This window comes from Montipora foliosa, unplaced genomic scaffold (genome assembly GCF_036669935.1).
Source record: "Montipora foliosa isolate CH-2021 unplaced genomic scaffold, ASM3666993v2 scaffold_388, whole genome shotgun sequence".
In the NCBI taxonomy this organism is placed as follows: domain Eukaryota; kingdom Metazoa; phylum Cnidaria; class Anthozoa; order Scleractinia; family Acroporidae; genus Montipora; species Montipora foliosa.
This window is the reverse complement of record NW_027179688.1, coordinates 222,632-235,131: the sequence shown is the minus strand read 5'-3', so window position 1 is coordinate 235,131 and position 12,500 is coordinate 222,632. Positions and strand designations below refer to the sequence as shown.

The 12,500-nt window shown below is 38.4% G+C and overlaps 1 protein-coding gene across 1 annotated transcript in view; it reads right to left on the bottom strand.

The window, feature by feature from the left end:
• Window positions 1-12,500, bottom strand: part of LOC137987751 (uncharacterized) — an 81,355-nt gene that overhangs the window by 62,036 nt on the left and 6,819 nt on the right. The window contains exons 3-5 of the mRNA XM_068833825.1: window positions 9,549-9,893; window positions 8,472-8,750; window positions 7,218-7,353 (exon numbers count right to left, since the gene is read on the bottom strand). Of these exons, the coding sequence (XP_068689926.1) occupies window positions 7,218-7,353; window positions 8,472-8,750; window positions 9,549-9,893 (760 nt within the window). The remainder of the gene's footprint in view (window positions 1-7,217; window positions 7,354-8,471; window positions 8,751-9,548; window positions 9,894-12,500) is intronic.

Sequence of the window (12,500 nt, the reverse complement as noted above, 5' to 3'; positions counted from 1 at the left end):
CAGTTATTATTAATCTTAGAAGGCCATGGTCCAAATGCACTTTAATTTTAGATTAATTAGCTGTGTGAGTCGCTTTGTAACTAAGTCAGACAATTCTTTGTGGAGTGACTATCCCCCGGGCGCGTAGCTTTGTCATATTATGAAAGTTTACCTAGGGCAATACACTTATAGGTATCGTAGAGTTGTGAGTGCTGAGGAAAAACCATTTTCTGGGAGTTGAGTTATTTCATGGTTAACAAGCCCTCTAGAAATGAAAGCATGAAACGCAATCTATATGAAAGTAGCCCAAATCTAAGTAACTTAGTACTAATTTATCCTAATGCTGCTTTTTAAACTATACTCAGCAACAGTGCAAAATCCGAAGAAGAATGCAATCAATCTCAATTTAGCTTTTATTCCAGATTTGTTCTTCGCATTTGCTGATCACAGCTTTGCTCGATTCTAGTTAGACTAGACGCGCCGTGAGCGTAACCTGGGTTGCCTGTGGTACGTGTTACACAAATCCAGAAGGCACTGAGTTGGGTGGTACGGAACTGTAGCATTCCACTATTTTTTTTTTTAAAGTAAGGGTGAGGGGGGTGATGTAGACCATTTGAGGGGTCACCCAGACGTCGTACCAGCAATGGCCCTTTGGCTCATACGTTCACACGTTGAATTATTTTGTAATGTTGTGTCCCGTTTTGAGGCCTTCTACTTTCTAAATCTTTGGTAATAAATTCAATTCAAGGATAACAAAACACGCTCTTGAGTGAAACTCACTCGTTTCTTTTTTAAAGGGGCTATGTCACTCAAAATTATATAATTCCATGATTTGCGGTGCAGGGATGGCGCAGTGATGAGAGCACTCGCCTCCCAACAATGTGGTTCGAGTTCGATTCCCAGACTCGACGACGTTGGCTTTACTAGGTTAGGTGTCGGCCATTTTGGAAAACGACAAAAAAGAGCGCACCTTTTTTTTGCATTTTCTCCCGAAGTATTCTTTTTTTCCGTCAATGAATTCGCAATAGAGATTATGCGCTTATTATAGTTCTTAAATATTAGAAAACTAACTTGGGTAAAGTCAAATTTTGACAACAGGTGATGAAAGAATTTGATGAAAATTGTGAAAAAATTGCAAATTAAGTCATTTTTACCCTTAATTATTTCGCTCACAAAATGCTCTAAAGCAAGCAGTCACTCTCTTTAAGTATTTATTATTATCTTGTCTGTAAGCTGAATATCACTGTTGAGATTCTATATTGGCGACTATGATGAAATAGAAATCAACATTAAACACATCGCGTAATTCCTTGCAATTTTTAACACTTTAGCTCTGGCGTCTTCGCTCGCCTTTTTGGGACCAAAACGATAGATTTCTCTTGAAGCCAGGTCAAATTAACATTCTCTTGCATCCAAAATCGCCTCAACAAAAGTAAAACGACAGGAAATGATGAATTTGTCCGCATCCAGTCGACTTAACTGAACACTATTGACAAGACTGAAAACCTGAGACACAGTCATGACGTTTGCAGTCTCTTGCGAAACGAAGTTTATCCAGCGAGTTACATGAATGTACTACGTTCACCATGCCAAGCAAACGTATGCCTATGACCATCCCGGATAAAGTATTTGGCTAAAATCCAGGGCAGAATTTGTAATACGTCGTTGAAAAGACGAGAAAATTGTTCGCGGGACGGAAATAAGTGGGGACAGTGGGGACCGGATATTTACATCTCTATCTCCACCAACGCCGATATAAAATTGAAGTAGTAAAGCTAAAAATAATAAATGAAGGGAAAAAATTAAATAGATATGATAAAATCACGGTCAGGATAAAAATGTAACGACATTAGTTTAGTTATACATTGTCTTTTCTCTACATTGATTGTCTTTGTGGCTTTATTAATTATATTGTTATTAAATTGTTTGAAATAGAATAGAATACATGAATGCACAACATGTACAAATTATTGTTCTTATTATTATCATTACTAAATCATTTTTTCTGCCAAGGGGGAGGGTTATGTTTCCAAATGTGCTGTCGGAAGTAAAGTAGCAATGCCAAAGTTAGAAAATCTGATTAGCATTAAGGAAAAAGGAAAGGAACTTTATTTAAGTGTCTAGTCGTTCTTATAGCTGGAGCGCTAATAGGGGACACTGTAAACTGAAATGAACAATGAAAGTAAATCAAGTCAAATGTCGGTTTTTGAGGAGAGGGGAAACCGGAGTACCCGGAGAAAACCTCTCGGTGCAGAGTAGAGAACCAATAAACTCAACCCACATATGACGCCGCGTCTGGGAGTCGAACCCGGGCCACATTGGTGGGAGGCGAGTGCTCTCACCACTGCGCCACCCCTGCACCCCTGCATAAAATGCTCATCATAGCTCAGTTCGGTTGAGACGACATTATTAAAATGGAAACTTGTTGGTTTCCATACTTAAAAGGGGAGGTTCGGGAATGCAGGGAAAGCGTTGTAAAACTAAGTGAATGTGACAGGGATATCACAAATCACTTGCAAACCTATGGACTATGCAAAAACCGGGAAGAAATCCGTGATGTGCAGGTAAATAAATGATTACAATTCGCGTGCCAAGTGTCAAATTCTCTTGTGAATAACAATTGCGCTGTTGTCGTTGCAGTACGGAACAGCAATGATTTCATATTCGCATGTTATTGTTTTAATTCTCCTTCCATTCTCAGGCAGGAAAATCAGGCTTCCGGTTGAGTCTGTCTTTCCTTGTCCGCCTGACAAACTTCATGGCTTCTCGACCAACGCTTTAAACCGTTCAATTTTAGCCCGACGCTTTGTTTTTGATAGTCAGAGGCTTGTATATTCCTGGTGAATTAATCGTGATGGATTCATTTTATTTTCTTGTTGGACCACACAGCTGGATTTCAGTGCACCCCAGTGTCACACGTGCTTTAATATCGAGTATATTCTTGATGTGTATGCGGCTTGAATGCACCATTATCAAACAAAACAAATCGGAACGATCAAAGGTTAAGACAATACTTTTCCAGTCTCTGAGGCATAAGAAACGAACTCAAAGCAGTCAATCAAAAGGTCACGTTAATCATTTTCTAAGGCCTCAAGGATGCCACATTTTTTCCACGTTCTCGATGATTGAGAGGTTTTTTTATCAAAAAGTAATAGAAGTTGAAAATGGTCTTGCTGCTTGAAAAGAAAACCGCAAAATTTAGTTCGCAGCGGAAATTTCAGTCCGAATCCGCGCCGCAAAAATTTGTTCCCACAAACCTCAAACAATCGCCAATCCGCAAAATAAAAATCCCACAATATTTTCATGCTACACAATAACAGTAAAAGGCAAGCCAAAAGACAGATTTCGAATTCTCAGCGAAAGATTAATGACAATCGATCGTAAAAACACTTAAATTCCTGGGGAAGGACATGATGTTCTGTCAGAAGGAAGAAATGAATCACGTGCTAGGCAACCACAAAGGTGCGCGTGATCACTTTGTTTCAATGTTCTTGTTTATAATGAATGACGAATGTTAGATCATTCGTCGCTTTTAGAGTTAAACAACGTATCTTTTAGCCAAGAAACGTATGTCTTTCGTTTTTTAATTTTGTTATAATATTTAACTGAATATTTATATTTCATCTGTCGGGTCGGGAAGACTTCTTTGTCGGGTTATTAACCCGAGATTGGACTCTTCTCTGAACAATGTTGATCAATCCATTCACTGAAGAACCATTTCTTTCAATCATGAAGCAAAACAATGGGCAACAAGCCTTCTTTCAAATAATTCTTGACTAACAAGAATTAGTCAAATTTCAAATTGTTTTTTTTTTACCAGAAGACTGTGCATAGTTGAGTACAAATAAATAAAATTATAAATACCAGTTACCAGAGAATTTGCCGTTTGGTTTCAGTGTTGTAAATAACAGCACAGTTTATAAAATATTAACAAGAACTCGACGAAGAGGTAAATCAGCGACTAAATTTCCTGTGGTGAGTGGCAATGTTTATTTCAAGCTTCTTATGCAAATTTTGGACAGAGGATATTAAATTACAAAAAATATTCCACTTACAAGTCGTTAAAAAGCTTTATTTTGGGGCGTTATTTTAACGAAAAATGTCACAAAAACCTTTTCCAGTGTAAAATGTATTGAAACAAACAAAATATTCGATATTAGCGGCAAAAAACCCTTCCTGTCTTGTTTATCCGATTGACTTTCCATCAATTTCCACTAAAACGCCATTCGCGTTGCAATGACTTTCGACGCCATTGCGGGTTCAGTTAAATATTCTACTGTGTCCACCGGATAAACTCTATGCATTTCTAGTACCCCCTCAAACTTACCACACATACGCGCAGAAGCCTCTACACACAAAGACACTACTTAGCAGGGGAGGGACTGGAAAGACTTTTCATGAAAAGGAAAAATAATAAAAATAATAAAAAAACGACGAAATGAAATGCAGATTTCGACTGGGTTTGGCAACCCAGTAATAAGAGCAGTAGATGTCCTAAAAGAGTTCGCGAACGACTCAGAGCGATCAAATCAAAGCAAAAATAGAAGACAATGGATTTGCTAGTTTTAAGGAAGACAATGCCAATAATCTAAAACAAAAAAATCAAAAAAATTAATATGAAATCAAGAGTATCCTAACTTAGGTGAACTTTCTTACCGAATAATGAAGGTTTCTAATGTCGAAATACAGTGTAAAGACAGTCAAGACATACATTTTTCCTAGCAATGATCAAGAAAAGTTCGCTTTATGGATCATAACGAAAAAGTCAAGTGTTCTCGCGTGGTAATCGGAATTAATATTGTTTTACGATATTCCGATAGTTCTAAAATTGGAGGACTGTTTGAGAACTATAGAATCTTTATTTGTACCTAATATGTATAGTGTTATTACGAAGGAAATGTGTATCAGTGGCAATCAACTTGAGTTTTTTTCATGGGCTCCTTCATTTAAAAACAGGGGACTGGCTAAGAACAAATAAGAGGTTTTGCAAAAACAACAAAAAGGATGCAAGGGTATACCGGCTCCCGTTTCAGATAAGATATAGAAGGAAAGGAAAGGAACTTTATTTAAGTGTCTAGTCGTTCTAGCGCTGGAGCACTAATTGGGGACACTGTAAACTGAAATTAACAATTAACACAAATGAATCATGTTCAAATGTTGGTTTTTTGAACTTCTACACACTTCACGGTATAGTTAGAGTATTGGGTATTGTGGGCTCTCTATATGGACATTTGCCTGTGTTACTGCTAATAAGGCAGACTACGCTTCACACTAGGCACACGCATATTCACCTATGAATTCGAATGTCTTATGCTGGTGTTTGTTACGTGCGGTGCATAAATGCATACATCAGAAATGAATTTGTTGGCCGTGGTGTCAAATTTCATGCAAGAGACTTCACTCTATTGGTGTTTATAAAATAATTAGGATAGTACGCGCACTCTTATTCGTCAATAGCTGTGTTTAGATGAGAGTATGGAAACACGGCTGTGACTTCACACGAATTTGTTGAACTCGGGGGGATAGTTCTCGACAGTTATGCAAACCCTCGACTGCGTCTCAGGTTTGCATAACTGTCGAGAATGCTCCCAACTCCCCCGAGAGTTTAAATGAGCCCATTTGTAAGACGGAAAACGTCCTCGATTGCTCAAATGATCCAGGACGTGAACAATGGATGAAATCAGTGATCGGAAAATCAATCAATCAATCGATGCCAATCGATGGCAATTAATCGATTGATATTGATATTCGATAACCAATAGATGCCAAAGAAATTTGTGATGATTGATTTTGATCGACTATCAATTTTTATCGCTTATCGATACCAATCGATCAATTAATGGAGGGTGTAAACTGCGGGTTCCAGGTTGCAGGTTAGAGTTGCTGTTCCCTGTTTCACCAAAGCTGAAACAACCCAAAATTTTACTAATGCTAACATTATGCCTAAAAAACAATGTTAGCCTAAAGTTAGCATTTTTGTAAAGGCTTTGGTTGTTTCAGTTATTATAGTAAAACAATGACCTGCAACCCTAACCTGCAACCTGCAACCTGCACTTTACACCCTCCGGATCAATTAACTGACATTGGCAATGCGGACTGTTCTCGAGAATTCTTGCGCTCCTAAGGTAACTCAGGCTATTTACTATAACACTAAACGCTGCACTAAAGTATTATTAGCATAAGGGTAATATATCGTCTTGGTGCGATGTATAAACGGGTTGAAAAAATAAGAAAAATAAATTCACATAAACAGCATCTGAAAACGAGACAAGCCAAAGGAACGAGGAACGACTATCGCTAGAACGAGGTGTGTAGCGGGTGTTGTTGACTTGTGGAAACCAAACCAACAATCGGGTGAACAGCTTCAACTTATCTCAAACATTCAAACTAATGCACGTACGTGAGATTCTTAGATTTTTTTATTGCCAATCGAAGGCAATCGATGATTCGCGGCCACGTTTGTGTGATTATCGATTGGCCAATGTGAATCGATGTCAATTAACTAACAGGAGATCTACTGGTATCGATTGATCGATTGATTTTCCGATCATCGATTTCACGTCCTCATGATCATGGACTGGTCTTCCCGGAGTGTACCGCAGTTTCCTTTTTTTCTTTTTGCTACGAATAACACAGTCGGCTCTAGCATCATCAGAATACCAGCTCTAAACCGTGAAGAATTCCATCGTTTCGGGGGGAGTTTAAAGTGAGCAAATGCTACTGTATGAGGAGACGAGTGTTTTGCCGTACCGCTGGAAGGAAGAACTAACTGAAGCAGTCATAACCACAAAATTAACAATGCTGTGGACTTTTTAGGTTGACGTAACCTCTTAATGCAACGGATATAGACGGGAAAGAAAAATCATCCACGGCATCTTCTCAGATTGAAAATCTTTCTCCTAATGTGGCTAGTTAGGCCAAAGTTGTTTCTCGTTAGCACCCTTGATATTAAATCCCAAGTTCTTCAGTCTCCATTTTACCAATTTTTCTGTACGATGATGCTAAAAGATTGCCTTTTTTATGCAGAAAACGTCTGTTAGGACACTCAAATAAAAAAAATGCCTTTAACAAATAGCATGATTTTGAGGATGAATTTAATTCTTCTGATATTTCGCGGTTAGTTTTCATCAGCAAGTGAAAGGTTACCACATTGTTACTAAGTTTGCGTATATACAATTGACTGGAGGTAGAAGCAATAAATACAAGTGTTTTAGGAGTATTGTCAGTTAATAACTCACAGCCTTGTCGTGGTTGTTGGAATGTTGTTTAACAGATGAGCTGAATATTTCCCTGTGCAGCGAAAGATGTTCTCAAATTGAGACCACCGAGATGTAGTGCCGCGGCAGTCACACAAATTCACACAAACGCAAAAATCTGTGAAACATAATCAAAGTTTTGTGAAATAGTAAAGAAATAGCCCAGCCTTTATGGGATTTGATTTAAATTTCACACTTCGGAAAATATAGTTTTTGCATTAAAGACGAGTCGACTCAAACCAGTTTCAACACTTTCAAGAGACCTTGTTATTAGAAGGATTGACACTACAACACTTTATCACGTAACACCAATATTATGATACCATGTGAAACATCATTTATTGCTAAACAAGATACAGTCATTTTTGTGACGTAAGAAGTTACTATGGCAACAGGAAATCCTCGCAAGAACATCCTATATTTTGGCTTTAGTTGCTCATATCTGAAAAACGAACTCAAGTGACCCCAATTTTTTATTGCACAAAAGTGATTAGCAGGTCAAGATGAAACTCTGCAAAATTTAAAAAAATTCTGTGGACCGGATTTAGAGCTACCTTAAATTTTCAATTACTTAAGGTGGCTCTGAAATCCGCTCCACAGATTTTTTAAAACTTTGCAGAACGTTTTATTGTGGCATGCTGATTACATTTCAGAAATAAAAAATGGGGGTTACCGAAGTCGTTTTTGAAATATGAGCAACTGAAGCCAAAATATGGGGTGTTTTTGCTGGGATTTCCTGATGCCACGGTAACGTTTTACGTCACAAAAATGACCGAATCTTTTTCAGCAATAATTGGTGTTTGACATGGTACCATAACATTCCTGTTAAGTGATAAAGTGCTGTAGTGTCAATCATTCTAATAAGAGAGTTTCTTTCAAGTGTTAGAACTGGTTTGAGCCACCTTAGGTGGCCAAATTACTTTTATAAGATTATATTCTGGGGAGGTTTTTGGTGTTTCATGTTTGGGCGCTCTTGTCTCAAAAGAAAGTGAGCAGTAATTCGTATGTGTGCGAATGAAGCATCTGATTATAAACAAGTGGAAATCGGTATAAAACAAAGTGTACTAACGACAAAAGAGGATTCAGTTCCACTCGGAAGAAAATGGTTTGGTAATAATGTTATGAAAAAATTATTTTAGACTTGAAAATTAATTCATCGCTTTATTGCTGCAGCTTTGTTTTGTGTGATGATGAACTAACCACATTTGGAGGGAAATAAAGTCAGTATAATCTCACCTATAAGAGAAACGTTAAACGTCTTTGATTCGGTGCCAACTTCATTGGTAGCGACGCAACTATAGTTACCACCCTGGTTGAGTTTGCTCCACACTATTTCCTTCCCGAAAGCCAAGGTTGTAGATGAGTTCATCAATGATATGTTGATCGGTGGCGTCCCTTCAGACGAGCACCACACATAATGCTCTGAGACTGTTCGAACCATTCGTAAAGGAATTATTACCCTTGGTTTAGAGATTGTTCGAACCATTCGTAAAGGTATTACTACCCTTGGTTTAGCTGGAATAAAAGACGATGTACAAATTTTAGCCATCAGTTAACTATAGCACATTGTAAACGAACCTCAGAACCTTCAAAATAGTTACTTTGCTATAAGACCATCTCCAGAATTCCTACACGTTTTTACACTGTGACGAAGAAAGTGTAACAGTCCCTATTCACTTCGTTAAATACTACTTTATTACTACCTAAATTTCATTTCAGCTCTTAACCACATGGAGTCATAGAAACGTTTCTGGCTTTCATAACCGATCACAAGGGATACATGGGATGGTGATCTACTCTCTTCTTCTGTTACTTTGCCAGAGTGGGTTTGGAAACCAATTCAGTTCGCAAAAATGAAATGCAACAAGGGATGAATTTGTTTGAAGATGCTATAGAAAAGAAAACAAGTTTAAAACTTTTGAAAAGTGCCTAGATTGCTGTAAAATAATGTCATTTTAACTTGAATGTTCCTCACAAAAAGGCACTAAAAAGGGTTATAATGTTTCCAGCCACAGGTCCAAGACTTTAATCCAACGGTGCCAATAATCGACCAACTTCATTGGAAAACGAATTTCCCATATCTGAATATGTCATCATAGTTTGTTCTTCATATCCCAGTCAAATTTGCGAGTCCAGCGGACAGAGTAGTACTCTTCTGTTGAGACAAACCTATGTGATGCCCAACATTTGCTTTTGGTTGGTTCTGCGGTAAACAGGAAAGCTTTTAGATTGAATTTAAGGGTAAGACCATGATGAAAATGATACCTTCTCAGTACAACTGTGATATTAATGAGGAATTGTTTTTGGAATTACCTCTTCTTGCTCTAGAAGTATAAACCGCTTTAAAGCTTGCAACGCCAGTTGCAACTACCAACATGTAGCGTCCACTCGATTGTATGGAGAAATGACTCTTGTTTTCAGTGAAGTGCCCAAGCAACGTTTGAGACTCGTTCCTTCCATCATAGACTTTTACCGAACTGAATTTTGAGCCAGGTTGGTTCACGATATGAAGGGTAGTAAAGTTTAAACGTATATTGTGATGAGGTGGTACTGCGATATGCCAGATGCAAGTATTTTCTATGACGAATGAGGAACTCAAATTGATTGCACCACTTGAGCCAATGACCACGAAGGAGCATGGTTCGGATGAAGCTACCCCTGTAAATATACAGGAAAATCACAAATGCCACGTAAATTTTAAGGCTTTCATGTGTGTGTCTTGTGTGTTTTCTCCCTTACTAATACAATAGAGATTTACACTGTTTACACTAATGATATATCATATTGAAAGCACCATATAATATATGCAATTGTTTACAATAACGCGCGTAAAATACTCAATAAAACGTCATTTTGTAAAACGCTTCCCGCAACAAGCAGTAAAAACACCTTTATGTTATGGAGTCCTTATGGATTAATATTAGTGTCTGTCATTTTGTTCACAGCCATGAACTTTTATATTGAATTATCAATGCAGAGTTGCACCCAAAATTCAGCGGCATTGCTATTAACAAATATTTCGATGACATTATGGATTTTCCATGTCATTTGCACTGCCTTTCCACACATTTAAGCGTTTGCTTTGCTCGTTTGTTTCGCTCGTTTTGCATTGTTTTTCTTTCCTTGATAGTCTTGAGCATTCTTTGTTTTGGCATGCCAGTGATGTATCAGTGTATCAGGTACCAAATCAAAAACAGCCACAAGAGGACTTTGCCGGGTGCTGGATCAGGCAAATGAAGATACAAATGCAGATGCAGATGTATGTGTCATGCAACCTAGTGGTCTTTAAGATTTGATATTGAGATTTCTGAATTATTTTCCACTGAACCCGTTCAATATGACTTAATCTTGATTTGAGCTTCAGCTCTCTCAGGGGGCGTAGCTAGAATTTTTCAGGGTGTTGGGGGGAGGGCTCACACTTTCTCAAACCCAGGGTACTTACCACTTTGTCATGCCGACATCCGCACTGTTTTTAGTGAAAGTGACAATTTTTCGGGTGAGCAGAGAATGCGGGGCAAGGGACAAGCCTACAAAATAGCTGCATAGATGAAGTAAGTTCTAGGTGACATAAATTACTCTGTTCCAGTCTCACAGACACGGCTTGTAATATGTTGTTGTATTTTGGTGACTGTCAGAAAGGGGGGGTCACGGGCACCCCAAGATTCCCCCCCCCCCCCCCATCCCGCCTTGGTACGCTCCTGGCTGTCTTCGGGAAATATCCTTTGTTTGTTTGATTGTTCTGATTCTGTAGCCAATCTCCTACCATACGACAATTCACTTCTCCTCTAATATCTTGCAGCACCTCTTCCCAACCAGACGCGCCAAGTAGTTGGTAGGCTTGGCGTATCATTTACACATGCGTGGTGGTTACTTTTCAACGACGTTGCCTTTTGTTCTCAAGTTTTCTTGCAAGGATTGAAATGCAGATAAACTTCTGTTAAGAGCATGTCGGAAAAACATTTCTTTGTTGTTTTGATATTAGACTTGCCTCAAGTCGACCTCAAGAGAATCCCAGGAGAAAATGTTTTGGCGAGCAAAGTATGATTTTTCGGAAGCAAAGAGGATGAGCGAGCGAAATTCGATATAGCTGCTAACATTTCTTCGGGGTCGCTGTCGCCCTCTCAAAATCAATTGGCCTCCAGATCGGAAAATATTTTCTTGATGTTCCATATCGGAACAAAACTGTGTGGGAAGGTCAAAAGGGTCTCGAATTAATGAAATTTATGAAAGGCAGGACTTGCAAGTTACTTGACCGGCCTGGTATATTAGATTCCTTTTGTCTGGGCCGGAGTGTAAAGAATAGACTCTCCTTAACTTCCACAAATGAAGTGCATACTGTTAAAAAGCACGTTTATTTCAGGCGATTTGCCTTTGGTCATGTCATCCTTGAGGTCAATTTGCTTTGTAGGTGATGGGCGACTGAGCAAAGAATTTCCAGGAATTTTTCCTACCAAAATTTCTTGACGTCGAAAGATAGCAACATAGGATCGGTGTTTCTTCAAACAATGTCGTACTGAACAATTATTTTGACATTCCTCATCATGCCTTGGGTTTTAAAGGCAACTCCTTGCTGTTTTCTGTATTCTGAAAATTTATCTGCCTTACTACTTATTTGTGTTATACAGAAACCTTCTTCTGGCGAGTATTTGCTTCAAACAATGCAGAGACGTCCCGATGCCATGTCATCACGAATTAAGTCGATTCGTCGTGAAGCCCGGTCGATTCATAAGAGGCTGATTTGCAACACTACTTCATGTATCATTAAAATGCTGATATACAGTGATGGCACGTGTAAAGGCCTTTGGTAAAGAGAAACTCTTTCGCAATCATTCGGAACCCGTTAGACGTTTGTTTATACAAGTTGCCTTTCAATACAGGTTAATGGCTGACTGCGAGAGCGGAGTGTGACTCAACATTGGTGAATGTTTCATGCATGTCAATTCGGCAACAAGTGCCGGTGCAATAAGGCTTTTTGATGCAAAACTTGCATCTCTATTGCGTGGATTTCATAAAGGAACTTTAAACGTAAAAGTTAAACAACAAAAAAATTGGTTGTAACTTTTTAAAGTTAGCTACCTTATTCAATTGGAATTCTTTCAACGTTGTCAAAAAGTCAAAAATAACAATGGTATTTTCTACTCTTGGCAATTCAATTAACGTTTATTTAAGAATAGATAACATGTACAGTGTTTCTATCGGGTTATAGAAACACGAATGAAAGTTTGGGAGAACGAGAAATGCTGTGGGAACACGAGCCGCAGGCAG